The following is a 13,820-nucleotide window of genomic DNA, read 5'->3' on the forward strand; positions in this document are numbered from 1 at the left end:
TGTGTAGTTTTGGTAACGAAGTCTTGATGTGGAGCTGTGCTTGAGACTGTCAGATTATCTCTAATGGAGGAGTGGGGAACCTGTTGGAAAATGTTGCTGTTGATGACAAGCTCTAACTATACAAGGCACTGACACTTCTTATTTTGCAGGTTATGAGCAGTATTCGAGACTGCTTTGTTACTGGAAAGTGGGAAGATGATAAAGATGCAGCAAAGTTGTTGGAGGAAGATGGTATGTCTGAGACTTCTAAAAATGATTGATATATACATACTGATGTTTTGCATTAGTGATACACTTGCAGTTTTTTTCAAACTATTACTTAAAGTGTTATACTGATACAATGGATTAAACATTGCTGTAAATCTCTATACAAACAGTAGGCAAGTAGTATACAGTCTGAAAATTTACTCTGAAAAATAGGATTTATAAGTTAAATTAAGAAATAAAGTCCTCAGTCAACACTTGGCCATGCCAACTTTTGACTTATGTATCTGAGTTTAGCTATTCATCCTCTGTGTGTGGTTTATTCTTTCGAATAGTCTCAGTAGAAATAAGCAGATTTTTTTTTAATGGGAAGAAAAAGTGGTCATTCACATTTGGCTGAAAAGTGAGATCTATCTTCAGATGTTTTGATGTTTCAGAGGTGTTTTTGTTGGTTTGGTTTTAATTACGAAGTATTTAGAAAATTTTATTAATATGGCTGTATCTTACGTGCAAAATGATGGTGGTTTGACAGCCTTCTGTAAGCATTTGTTTTGAACTTTAAAATTTTCTGCTATATTTAATTTTTGTATTAATTTTGGTTTTGAAAATTAAAGATAGGAGCTTGATTGCTCTGCTGGTGCCTTGTCATTAGAGTGCTAACTAATGTGTTGTGTGATCCTTTGGAATGATCTAAACTTTATTTACATTTTTGAAATCATAAAGGTATTGAAAGGAAAAAGAAGAAACTATAGAGAAACTATAAAGAGGGTAGAATAGACTTATAAAACTGTTGATGGGAAGAAAATATATTTGGACTGAAACTAATCTACAAAAATGTACTGAGAAATAAACGATTCTGAAAATACGAGAAATTGAAACAATACAACAGAATGGTTAACTGTCAGTTATCTTGGGTGCTTATTGTTACAGAAGAACTGTATGGAGATTTTGAAGATCTTGAAACTGGTGTTGTGCATAAAGGAAAGCGTGCTGCTGAAGAAGATGAGGTCTGACATGTATTTTTATGTTCTTTAACAACATACTTTTATATAAGTTTCTGATTGAGTGATAAGCATCATATGTAATAAATTTAGTTTTCAGGAATCAATAGGAAATAAATCAATGGGAGCAAGGAAGAAGGGGTATATGTATTATGGACTTTGGAACCTATAAATATCTAGAATGGCATGTTTCTGTCTCAAACTGAATTGCTGTTAAATGTTAATTATGTTGGAGAAGTCACCTCACTTATTTAACAGTAGGTGTCAGGCTAAATCAAGACCTAGAGGATCTGCAGGTATGAGAAGTATTTTAAAACCAAATGTAATGGTAACAGTTTGTACTTTGTGATTTCATCTGCTGCAGAAGATTAAAGAGCTCTGTTTAAACACAACAAATTGTGGAAACTGACACAGTTTCCTAGTCATTCCTCATAGCTGCATAAAAGAGGCTGATGGAAGCAATTTTATGCTGTGGCTTGAGTATCTTCCAAGAACCGAGCTGTAGTTGTCTGTGACAATACAGACTGAAAAATCAATTTATTTTTTTTTTTCAGACTGAGTAACTTGATAGCTTTGCATTTCATTATAAAATTGAGGGTAAGAGCATCATTTTGGCAGTTTTCAAATCGTCTGTGAACTCCTCTCTGATCTCTAGAGTGCTGCCTTCCAGGACAATATTATTGGAAGGGATCAACAATTACTTTTTTTCCCACTTTTACTATGCATGCTTCTTTTAGCTGTAGAAAAACAGATAGGACAGTTCTAGGGTCTGTTTTCGGACATTAAAATAAATGTTCAGTCAAGAAGTTTTCTCAGTGAAAAGGGATATCATTAGATCATGAAATGTTTTGGTCGTTGCTGAAGTTAAACCTGCTTGTATGAATAACTTACAAATTTCTGTATAAAATCGAAATGTTTTTTTAAATGGCTAATAATTGGTATTATGCCAAAATATTACTTAGTATCTCTGTATTAAGATGTTAATCAGAATGGATTGTTTTCAGTGAACTGTTTCACATGTTTGATAACTTACTGTTGATTAGTCTGGAAGTGAAGAGGAGGAGGAAGATGGAAAAATGTCCAAACCAGAACCTGAGGAGGAGGAAAAGAAAAAGGAGCGCATGGACAAGAAACGGAAACTGAAAGAAATGTTTGATGCAGAGTATGATGAAGGGGATGCCACTTACTTTGATGATCTGAAAGAAGAAATGCATAAACAAGCACAGGTACAAGCTATTAACTTGGCAGTTGTTCTGGCTATACATCTTCAAAAATACCCAGCAGAGTTTGCGCAGATTTTTTTTTCGTGGAGACAGACATGACATTCTGGAGCTACTTCAGAAAGTACACACACAGAAATATGTGCTTGCGTTTTGGTTTTTTTTTTAAGGTTGAACATTTTTATTCCATTAGCTGGAAAGAAAACCAAGGAAACAAGACAAACATCCGAAAGCTTAATTTAAATTTACTTAAGTAGTTAAACTGTATCCTAAATCACTGAGTAATTCAGGATGTGTCATCTAAATTTAATCTACATAAGTTTTAAACAGTTATCCATTTGTCCCTTAGTGGTAGAACTAGCATGACAAGTCTCAAAAAAAATGCAGCCAACCAAACCCCCCAAAAAACCCAACCCAAAACTAAAACATGAGAGACAAGATTCCCTTCCAGGAAGGGACAAGGGGGGTGGGGGGGAGTCATCTTTTATGTGTAGGAAAGTGAAAATGTTTCTCGTAATAATTTGTGTAAAATATTTTTACGGTATTATTTCTAGTGTGTTTTTTGCAATGTTTTTTTAATGGATACGCAAGTTCTGTGTGGCAGTCTTTTTCATCAAACTGTCAAGTTATTTTGAGATAAAAATAATTGGTGACCATTGTTCTCGGTCCACTGGTCTCGTAGGAGGCTTCGGGGTAACTGTATCTAGAACTGGAGATGGTGAATTTGTTCAGGTCTCGCTTTTTTAGATAAAAATTTTGTAAGCTTAGAAGTAGTTTCTTTCTTTGGCTGTCTTGGAAGAACATTGACTTACGTTGCTAGTAACTTCACTGTCTTCTCCTCTGACAAAATCTTGTGCTAAATAGTCATTAATCGTTACCTTCTTGCATTAGCCTCCATCATAAGTGATTATATGAGCTCTGGTATGCTGATGTACTTACTAAGCGGACTTTTAGCATAAAGAAGGACATTCCAGTAAAAGAATACTAGACAATTTACAACTGTTTCACTTGAGGTTTGTTACAGAGAAACATATCAGCAATATTCCTACTGCAGGCTGGAAGGGCAAGGATCTCAAACTGGGGATGTGTAAAGGCTTCTAGGAAAATAAACTTGTACCAGAAGACTTGTGCTGTATCTCAATACCTTGAGAAATTAAATTAATAATTTGTTTGCTTAAACATGGTGTCTTATAGGTAGCTGAACATGAGGAGCTAGAACAGGAGAGTGAGGCATCTGTTACTCACATGTTAAATATTTACACAAGATCTGCATTCATGTGTTACAAAAGAGCTTTGAAAGGCACTTTTGATTATATACTTTGTGAGGATGCACAGAAATATTTTTAAGCTGCCAGCCTGCTCATAAAGTGACACCTTAAAGATCAGGACTTTAACTTTAAAAGGTGCTTGGGCTCCTAAATCAAAAACATACTTTTGACAGCTGTATCTTTAAAATCCAAAGTCGCCATTATGAAAGGTATATCGAAATCGCTCAGTCATTTGCTTCTCTTGGGTACTGTCTTTCAAGTAGACTTAACAGGCCCACTTGGGATTTCAAATTGGAAGGAATTCAGGGTGGCAGAGATCTTGCTCTGAATAAAAAGTCACAAAACCTATCAGATGTTTCCCGAAAGATTTATATAAATGTTAGCATGTTTTAAATAGAACTGGCACCTCATGAAGAAGTTGTTAATACTTGAATTTTGTAAAACAAACGGTGACTTTCTCTTTGTCACATAGCTTAATCGAGCAGAATTTGAAGATCAAGATGATGAGACCAGAGTGCAGTATGAGGGCTTCCGGCCCGGGATGTATGTTCGAATAGAGATTGAGAATGTCCCATGTGAATTTGTCCTGAATTTTGACCCTCATTATCCCATTATCCTGGGTGGTCTAGGCAACAGTGAAGGAAATGTCGGGTACGTACAGGTATGTAGCCAAAGCTGTGAGTGCGCTTTGTATCAGTACAGGTGTGCTTCAGAGTGTCTGGAGTTATTATTTGTTTCCTGTTTATTAAAGATACAGTAAATACAAAGAGAAACCTTCAGCTTTGTCTCTTGAATAAGGAATTTGCTTTTGACACCGTTAACTCTATAGTAGCAGACACTGGATTTTTTACAGGCTTGATTGGATAACTGGAAGAAGAAGTTGTTTAATGTTCACCTGCAGAGGAGTCTCAGGACTAAGGTCTGATATTGTGATGGCTAAATTGGAAACATAATTGGTACTCTGAGGTTCATGGTCTATGGACAAGTGGCTATAGAAAAGTTACTAGGACATATATTTTAATATAATACTTGCTTGTATGCGTACAACAAGACTTCAAAGTGAGTGAAATACTGATGAGCTTTATCTTTCCAGTCAACCTAGTGTTAATGAGAATGTTCAAAGATACGAAGCTTACTGAAGAAAAAATTCTAGTGTAGATGGAAGTTGCTTTCAATCATTCCTGAAAATTAAGGCTTGAAAATCGGAATTAATGTTGTTATCCTGTAATAGCATTGTTCATCTTTTCTTCTAATTAGTTACGCCTGAAGAAGCACCGATGGTATAAGAAGATACTTAAGACACGTGATCCATTAATCCTCTCATTAGGGTGGAGGCGATTTCAGACTATCCCCATGTTCTACATTGAGGATCACAATGGACGTCATAGGCTTCTGAAGTACACACCACAACACATGCATTGTGGAGCAACATTTTGGGGTGAGGGTGTTCTGGAGTTACTATCCTGTATCACTTAATCACTATAAAATTCTCATGCTTTACAAGATCTATCAGGAAATACAGCTAGTAGGTTTTGGAATTAGAAGTCTTTAAAAAGTTGTGTTCCCCATGAAATATAGAATAACACCAAATAGTATGGGAAAGTAGGCACTTGCCTATTACTTGTGAATTATTTGGTTTTTAATCAGATTCTGAGCATTCTGCTAGGTTGTGTCATATCAAAGAGGAATCTTATTTGTTGGCTGTGTGGAGAGAGACACTTGCACACATTATGGGCCCAACCCTGTAAATGCTTCTGTACATGTGTAACTTCTTGTTACAAATTTCTTTAACTTTTGTGTGGCTATATATGTGAATAATGGGTTGAATGCTTTGAACTTTTCTTTGGTTTTATTAATTGAGAATATTTGGTATGTGTTTCTAAGCTTTCTGACTTTAAATAGGGGCCAGATGTTGTGTTGTAAAGCTTTTAATTTTAATTATTTCTTTATTTTTTTGTAGGGCCCATCACTCCTCAGGGTACCGGATTTTTGGCTGTTCAGTCTGTCAGTGGCACAACGGTAGGTTTGTTATGACAAAAAGTTGATTACTGCTTTATATGGGTCTTTGGATAAAATACATAGATTTTGGGAAGAAGGTTTACATATGGTGAAGCAGTGATTTTATAGGAACTGAGAAAGTAGGAACTGTACTCAAGCTTTTGAAAGGTGTATTGTGATGAGATAGGAAACTGGATGAAGGCGGGTTTTAGCAATTTTCATCTGCTACACTGAAAATGACAAATATTGCTTTATTATTTTCTGTGGAAGGATTTATGCCTACTTGATTTTCAGGTACTAAGTGTTCAGATAACTTTTAAAATGTTTTTCCAGGATGAGATACTGATATTCTTGTTGAAAAAGTTTGCCCTCAATGTCATTTATCCACATCTTGTTAGAATGTTTATGGGTATCTGAATTAATTTAAATAGAATTAAAGCAGTATTTATCAAACATGATTTTTGTTGCATATATATTACCCAGAGATAGATTTATGTTTACGTTCAACATATAACAAAAGCTTTGCATGGCATTGTAATGAGCACAACAGTCCTATTGTGCAGTCACCTTGTTATATGTATGTATTAAAAGGCTGTTTTTGTCATGTGTCTCCAGCATAATAATAATGACTTAGAGCAGTGCATAAAGCACTGCTCCTTTGAGACTTTATCTCAGATTTTATTTCATAAAGAGAACACATTGAGGTTGATAACAAGGACTCTTCGATTGCTGCCAAGATAATTAGAATGGCAGTTCTGAAAACCTCATTAGTGAATGGTAGGAATGTTATGTCAGCAGCACCTCAACTAGTCTGTCTGAAGTCAATTTGCATTTGTCATGCTACTGTGCTCCTATAAAGGTTATAAATTCTGAACTCAAACTCTAAAAAGCAGCAAAATTGTATCAGTGAAATAGTTCCCTCACTGGTGGTTTTCATGTCTCTATATTTCAGCCTGATTTTCGGATTGCTGCGACAGGAGTTGTGCTTGATTTAGATAAATCCATAACTATTGTAAAGAAATTAAAGCTAACCGGTTTTCCATTCAAAATTTTTAAGAACACTTCTTTCATTAAGGTAGGTATGCATGCTGTAAAACCACATGTACTGATGTTAGGAAGGAGTGCAACCTGAGACTCCATCTGTCTTTCCAGAGGACGAAGTTTCCCCGTAATTGTTGCATAGTGCTCCGGTTCTCAGTAGCTCTTTGTTTTGTTTTGAGCTCTCTTCAGTGTGGTCTCTAAAGGTACTGATCATTTGCCAATAAGTATGAATTACTGTTAACCAGACAATGGTTTCCTGGCTGACATTCATGGTGGGTTTTTGTTTGGTCTTTTTTTTTCTCCCTCTTCCTTCCTCAAACCCACTGATTAGCTTCCCACAGTGGCAGACACCTCTGGAGAATGCAAACCTGTCTCTGGTGTCATTCAGGCAGTTTGATCCCACTGAGCTTCAGCCGACTTCCAAAAGATGACTTCAAGCAGTGCCTAGGACTTCACAATTAGAGTTACAGATGTGTTTGGAGCAGGAAGTGTTGCAGAAGTGAATTTTCATTGACCTTCCAACTGTCCATAGTTGGGCTTTCAGGCTCAGGAAGAGGTTAGGTTATTCTGTGTTTGAGGCAGTAAGCAATTAAGCACTGATCTCAGCAGTGAAGCACTCAAACATTTGCACTAAGAATACACAGGATTTTTGAGGACTTCCTTGCGGCTTATGAAAGAAGCACAAACCTTGGAGAGAACTTGTTTTGTTATGAGAATCTCACAGCTAGGGACTTAAGGCAGCCTACTTGCTTTTAAGGTATGCTGTGTTTCAGCAAATGATTTTAAAAGAGAACTGGACAGATTATCTTTAATATGTTTTGGTTTAGAATTTTAGATGCATATATTTAATGCTAAGAAGCCTTGCTTGTGGTATATGACTCTAAGAAGATAACTTTTAGTAGCTTACCTTAAAGTCAGCTCAGTACATTTTTGGTATGACAAGCACTCTTAGTATAAAGACAATGTTATGTTCTTCCTACTTTATATCTGCAAAAACTTAGGCTTTTGTGGCCTACGTAGGTCACAGAGGGAAACTTAGCATCTTGAATGATGGTGGCTAATTCTCACTTTCAGGGAATGTTTAACTCTCAGTTGGAAGTAGCTAAATTTGAAGGTGCAGCGATTCGTACTGTGAGTGGTATCCGAGGACAGATCAAAAAGGCCCTCCGAACTCCAGTAGGTGCTTTCAGAGCAACATTTGAAGACAAGTTGCTGATGAGTGGTAAGTTGCACTTTCCATGTGAGTTATCACACAGCTTTCACCCCGCTTCACAGATTGAAAAGCCACATCTCAGAATCTCTGAAATCTGATAATTGAGATGCGAATTCAAAGAGCATGAAATATCTGGTGAGCTGCAGAATGATCTTTTTAAAAAGTACATATTATGTTGGATTTCTTTCAGTTATACACAGAAGTCATATGCTTATGAAGATGTTTGTCTTAGAGACCTATTTCTCTGAGTGTTTTAAACTGTTCTGCACAGCATAGTATGCTTTTGTTGAGTATGAAGATGAATTGTATTAGTGGTACAAGTGTTAAAAGAAAATACAAAGAGTGGCATTGTAACTTCAGCTAACTTTCTTCCCTAACCTTTTGGGGAAATTCTGCCATGGATAGGGCTAAGTGATCTGCCATGTTTGCTGAGCATCACTGTGGTGTTGAGAATGTGAGTTTGTACCTATCTGGGTTTATATGACCTCTGTTTTCCTACATCCATAGTTATCATGGGTAGTGCAATATAAAAGCAACTTAGTTCTTTTACAAAAATAGGGGAAAATCAAATTGTTTTTGTCAGTAATAGTACAGGCAGAGGTGCATATATGAACTCTGTTGCTAGTTCCTTAATTGAATGGAAATAATGAATTAGAGTATAAGTATACTTCAGGAGTATGTACTGTTTATGACTTTATGGGGTTTTGCAGAATCCAAGTGTACAAACAGCTGCATTGCTTTTTGCCTAATGTTGAAGAGATTGGGTATATATAACAAACACAGTACTAGGATGTGATCTAGATACTGGTTTTCTATTCAGGCAATCTTTGCTTAGAGTGTGGATGTGATGAACTGTGTTGTTACAGAGTCAAGTGACATTTTCTTTTCTTTCAGATATCGTCTTTGTAAGGACTTGGTATCCTGTTTCTATTCCAAGATTTTATAACCCTGTAACATCCTTGCTGAAGCCAGTAGGTGAGAAAGATAGTTGGAGCGGAATGAAGACAACAGGCCAGCTGAGGCACGAGCGAGGCATTGAACTGAAACAAAACAAGGATTCTCTCTATAAGGTATGTTTGAGGTGTCTTTTTTTTTTTCTTTTTCTTTAAAAATTAAACCAAACAGTGATCACAGTCAGACTGGCACTGTACCTCAGACCTGTGCAAACTGAGAGCAGTGTAAATACATGTTCATACATATGCTTGTGTGACTTTATATTTTTATCCTCAAGGCACAGTCTTTTCTGACATGAGATGGGAGTAAAGCAGTGGAAAGCAAATTGTTGTGGGTCAATGAAAGTTTAGAAAGTAATCTGCAGGGTGGAAGTCTTCTTCAAAAGCTTATTGTGACTTCTGTCATAGTAAAATTGGGCTGAACTGACCATTCACAGTTTGGTGCAAGGGAATGAGTGTTGGGGTTTTTTCCTTTGGTTTTTTTTTGTTTTTATTGTCGTTTGTTTGCTTTTTTTGAGGGAGGATGTTGTTTGTTTGTATTGTTTTTTTCCTCTGAAACATGGAAAATAAAAGCTTTTTAAGATCATGAATCTTACATTTTCTGTGTTCATACTTTTAGCCTATTGTGAGGGAAAAGAGACATTTCAATAAGCTCCATATTCCTAAAGCACTGCAAAAGGCACTGCCTTTTAAGAACAAACCTAAGAATCTTGAGAAGAAAGGCAAGACTCCAAAAGACCAGTGGAGACCAGCTGTTATCAGGGAGCCTCATGAAAAGAAGGTAATTATCACTTGTTCTGAAAAGAGAACTCCCAAAGAGTAAGTGTGCTGCTTAGACCATTTCTAACTACTGTTTTAGCACTTGAATCTATTGCTACTGCTAGGGACATCTATGCTCCTAGTGAAAAATTATTACCTACAATTTGTTTTGTTTCTTTTTGGCATGCAGAACATATATGGAACTGTCACTGAGTGGATGGTGTCTATTTTTTAAACTAGTAGGTCACCTGAAGCCTAAATATTACTTTTGTCCTTGTCACAGCACTTGCAAGGTATTTCAGTTTGATGTGGTGTTCTCACATTATGGGTGACTTAAATTGGCAGCTCTGATCTTCTATTTGACTTATCATTGCTGTGCATTATTAACACAGATGGGACTTGAAGCAAATACTCTGCTTCAAAACTGGAGAATTACAGAGTGCTTGCAAAGGCAAGAAAATCCAAACTGCAGTTTAAGTGTTCTATAGTAGCAATTAGGCATAGTCTCTAACTGAAATTGGAGTTTACATAAGTTAAACCTTTGATTAACTTTCTAGCAAGATAAATAATTAAACCATTTTAGAAATTGGGTAACAGGTGCAGAAATAGTTAGGAATTTACCTTGAATTTCATTATATATTTAACCTCTGCTGATGTTCAGCTGTTTCTTGCTTACCAAACTGAACTGTCTGTATATTGATTCTCTATTTTCTATTTTAGATATCAGCCCTACTCAGTGCTTTGAGTACAGTGAATAATTACAAGATAAGGAAAGCCAAAGTAAAGCATCGGGAACAGCTTAAAGAATATCTCAAAGTTAAGCAGAAGGAAGATGAACAGAAATTCAAAAGGCAAAAGGAGGCTAAGAAAAAAGTCTATCGCATACTGGGACAAAGGGAGAAAAAGAGACAGAAGTCAAGCTTGAAAGGATCTAGCAAGGGAGAGAAGAGTATGTAAAACTTAATCATATTTCAGGCCAAACGAGGAAGCATAGTAGTTTTGCAATTTTCTGTTGAAGAAATAAAAAAGCCTTGGACTACACTAGACATGCATTCAAGAAAAGAAAAAGAGGCAAATAGGACCTTATTCATGCTCTTGAATGCATTTGGCAATGTATATAAATAAGGTGCAGAAGTATGGATTGTGGTTTTTCTACATGGTACTATGGAGGAATTTGTATTTCAGCATATTTCTATCCGTACAGCACATTCTATATAGTCAATAAAGATTTTAATGTCAGTTACAGAATATAGTTTTTGTGTTTTGTCTTGGCACTGGTGGACTTCTGTGGGAGAAAGAACTCCTCTGAATGTCTCCAAATGTGTTCCTGAGTTAGCAGTGCTTTCAGCCATTGCCTAAATTTTGCCCTTGGCAAATCTTCCATTAAAAGGCGGGAAGGAAGATCACCTGTTACTGAGCAGGAATTTTCGTTTCTGTAGCTTTGATATGCTAGCAGATGCCACCAGAGTAGCTCACTCCTGTACTCAGATCATCTGGTCCTGCATGAAAGCATCTTGTTTTTTTCCACTTCTGGCTAGATATTAAGCGGTTCTTAAATATACCAAATAGTGTTCCATCCAGATCTTCTGTTATTTGACTGGCTTTGTCATGCTGAGACAATCAGTAGATCCCTCAGTGACTGCCACTTTCTGGGCAAGCAGTATCGGACCCTTCCCAAATGTGTATAGCTACATGGTGATTTTCTGTGAAGCACAGAGCAGGTAACTTGCTTCCTTTGGGAGCATCTTGTGTCCAGCCAGCTTGGTTTTATGATATGGTGGTAGACTTTCTTAAGATCAGTGGAGAGGAGAGGTAGTAGATTGTTTCAGTCCTGTTAAATTAACTGAGAGTTGAAATCTTTCTTGGCAAGAAAAGAGGCTTTGAACAATCATTCTGTTGGAAGAGCAGAATCACAGAATCGCAGAACGTTAGGGATTGGAAGGGACCTCAAAAGATCATCTAGTCCAATCCCCCTGCCGGAGCAGGAACACCTAGATGAGGTTACACAGGAAGGCGTCCAGGCGGGTTTTGAATGTCTCCAGAGAAGGAGAAGCAGAGGAAGAAGAAGAGCAGAGGAAATTTATTCTTGTTATGCCATATATGGCATCAAATAGTTACTGCGATATACGTATTTTTAATACTTCATCTTTGAACAGGCAGTGGGTCAGATAACATCAGTAATTTCTTGGTCTCCTTCCTGAATGAGTTCATTCTTTATCATCAAGCCAAAATTCATTATTACTACACTGTAGTAATATTTGCTATCTCAGATGGGAGATCCCGTGTGGGATCAGGCTGCCTCACACAAAAGCTTTCTGCTGAATGGTTTTGTAGAATTCTTTTTGTGAATGTCTAGCATTTCAAGGTTTACATAATTAATGTCATGTTCTGTGTACTAATATTGAAATTCTAGTGCATCCATCTTTGCCTATATGATATTAGGCTGAAGCCTGACTCAAATTAATTTGGTAATTTTTGCCCCTTGTGAGATTCAGCTGAGGTCATGTCAATATGAAAACATGATTTATGCTTAAATAATTGAAGATTCTCTGCTGAATAGACAACTGCTGCCTTCAGAGATTTACAACAAAGCTGTTGGCTTTTTTTGCCCCGCAGAGAGTGGCAGGGTGGTCCGCCATGGCTTTGTTCTGAATGATGGTTTCCTCTTCCATCACACTGCACTTGGCTAGGTCTAATCCAAACCATTAAGGAAGTGTTTCCTGTTAATCCCGTTTTTATGCTATTGTGAGCAAACTTCCATTTTATGTGCTGCTGTTTGCATCTTCCTCGTACTCACATGTGACAAGTAGTGACAAGTTTTCTGAGTGCCTGAGAAGTTACCACTGCAACACTTAAGGTTTCATACCTGGTATATATATGTAATGAAAAACAATTTGGATCTAGTTTGTTCGTAATAGCTCTGCCAAATATGAAAGTGGGGAAATGGCGGACTTCAGTCTTGTTTTTGCTGTGGAGTGAACTAGAGCACCTACCAAGCACGAAAATGTTTCACCTGTGAAACTATACAAGATACTTGTTCTGGATTATATGAGTTTTGTTTAGTTTTGTTTTTTTACTCTTTAGATAGTAGAGAAAATTTAATAAATTTAACTGATTTTTAATTTAAAATAAAAAGTTTTTAATAGATAGGAACTGGTGTGTATTGTTAGCCCTGTGCTAAAAGAAAGGCAGAGGTTTTGCAATCTCTTGCAATGCTGACTTCTTCTTGGAAACTGATGAGAGAACCAGTTTAGTGACTCTCCTAGCAGAGCCTGGCTCTGCTTTAGGCATGAGGAGCCCTCTCTCTGCCCAGGCATTATGGTGGCAGAAAGCCTGACAAGGGCCCTTACATTGGCTAATTGTTCCTGGGCTGTGACTTAGAGCACTGTGAGGAGGGCCACTGTAAATCCTCTGCTCCAGCATGAGAAGAGCACTGCAAAACATTCAGGTTGAAATCATTGTTGTGTCTATCTGAAAATGACAACTGTGCTACAGCCTTAGCATAGCTGGGAGAGATGTTAATAGTGTATGTGAGGAGAGCTACCAGAGTCCTGGTAGTGAGGGGATTGGGGTTTTTGTCCAGAAAGACTAAATGAAACCTTGGCTTTGGTAGCAACAATGTCCTCTAATAGTACTTTTAGCCTGTTTTTAACATGGAATGTTTTAGTTTTGCTCCCCAGGATAAGAAAGAGCAGTGGTTAGCGCTAGGGCTGTTTCTCTGCACTGAATGCCCACCACCTTGGTGCTGCCTCAGCTGCCCTGAACTGCAGCTGAGGGATGTTTGCTCTGGAGACCCCTGTATGCTCTCCTGGTGCCAAGGAAAGCTGCTGGCCTTGCACTGTGTTAAATAAAACCCAAAGTTACTCAAACTTTTAAATGGCTTTACCCTGTCTTCAGAAACCCATTTCCTACCACAGGCACAGGCCTGTGGCTTGCGCTCCCCTCTTGCCTGTGCCTTGGGATGAGAGGAAGCTGAAGTCTCCCCCGCAGGCTCTGTCCCTTACTGCAGCCACCTAGTAAAACTGCCTGCTAGGAAAACAAAACTGATATTTACTTCTCCTCATCTGTCTCTGTTTAAGGCTCAGGGAGCAGGATTTTCTCTCTGTTGTCCCCTACCCTCCCAGTGAGGAGGGATGCTGCACTCATTCTCACAACAAATGCGA

The 13,820-nt window shown here is 37.5% G+C and overlaps 1 protein-coding gene across 2 annotated transcripts in view; it reads left to right on the forward strand.

Annotated features, from left to right (window-relative positions):
• BMS1 (BMS1 ribosome biogenesis factor) overlaps positions 1–10,902 on the forward strand; it is a 22,364-nt gene extending 11,462 nt beyond the window's left edge. Inside the window, exons 12-22 of one of the 2 annotated variants that reach the window (XM_010187644.1) lie at positions 150–231; positions 1,135–1,211; positions 2,249–2,431; positions 4,166–4,354; positions 4,951–5,131; positions 5,654–5,712; positions 6,644–6,766; positions 7,807–7,954; positions 8,840–9,015; positions 9,518–9,679; positions 10,378–10,902. In XM_010187644.1, coding sequence (XP_010185946.1) covers positions 150–231; positions 1,135–1,211; positions 2,249–2,431; positions 4,166–4,354; positions 4,951–5,131; positions 5,654–5,712; positions 6,644–6,766; positions 7,807–7,954; positions 8,840–9,015; positions 9,518–9,679; positions 10,378–10,614 — 1,617 coding nt within the window. In that variant the 3' untranslated portion in view covers positions 10,615–10,902. The remainder of the gene's footprint in view (positions 1–149; positions 232–1,134; positions 1,212–2,248; positions 2,432–4,165; positions 4,355–4,950; positions 5,132–5,653; positions 5,713–6,643; positions 6,767–7,806; positions 7,955–8,839; positions 9,016–9,517; positions 9,680–10,377) is intronic. The other variant, XM_010187645.1, reaches the window with a different exon arrangement.
• Positions 10,903–13,820: the final 2,918 nt, after the last annotated feature.

Source organism: Mesitornis unicolor, unplaced genomic scaffold (genome assembly GCF_000695765.1).
Source record: "Mesitornis unicolor isolate BGI_N332 unplaced genomic scaffold, ASM69576v1 scaffold53696, whole genome shotgun sequence".
Lineage (NCBI taxonomy): Eukaryota > Metazoa > Chordata > Aves > Mesitornithiformes > Mesitornithidae > Mesitornis > Mesitornis unicolor.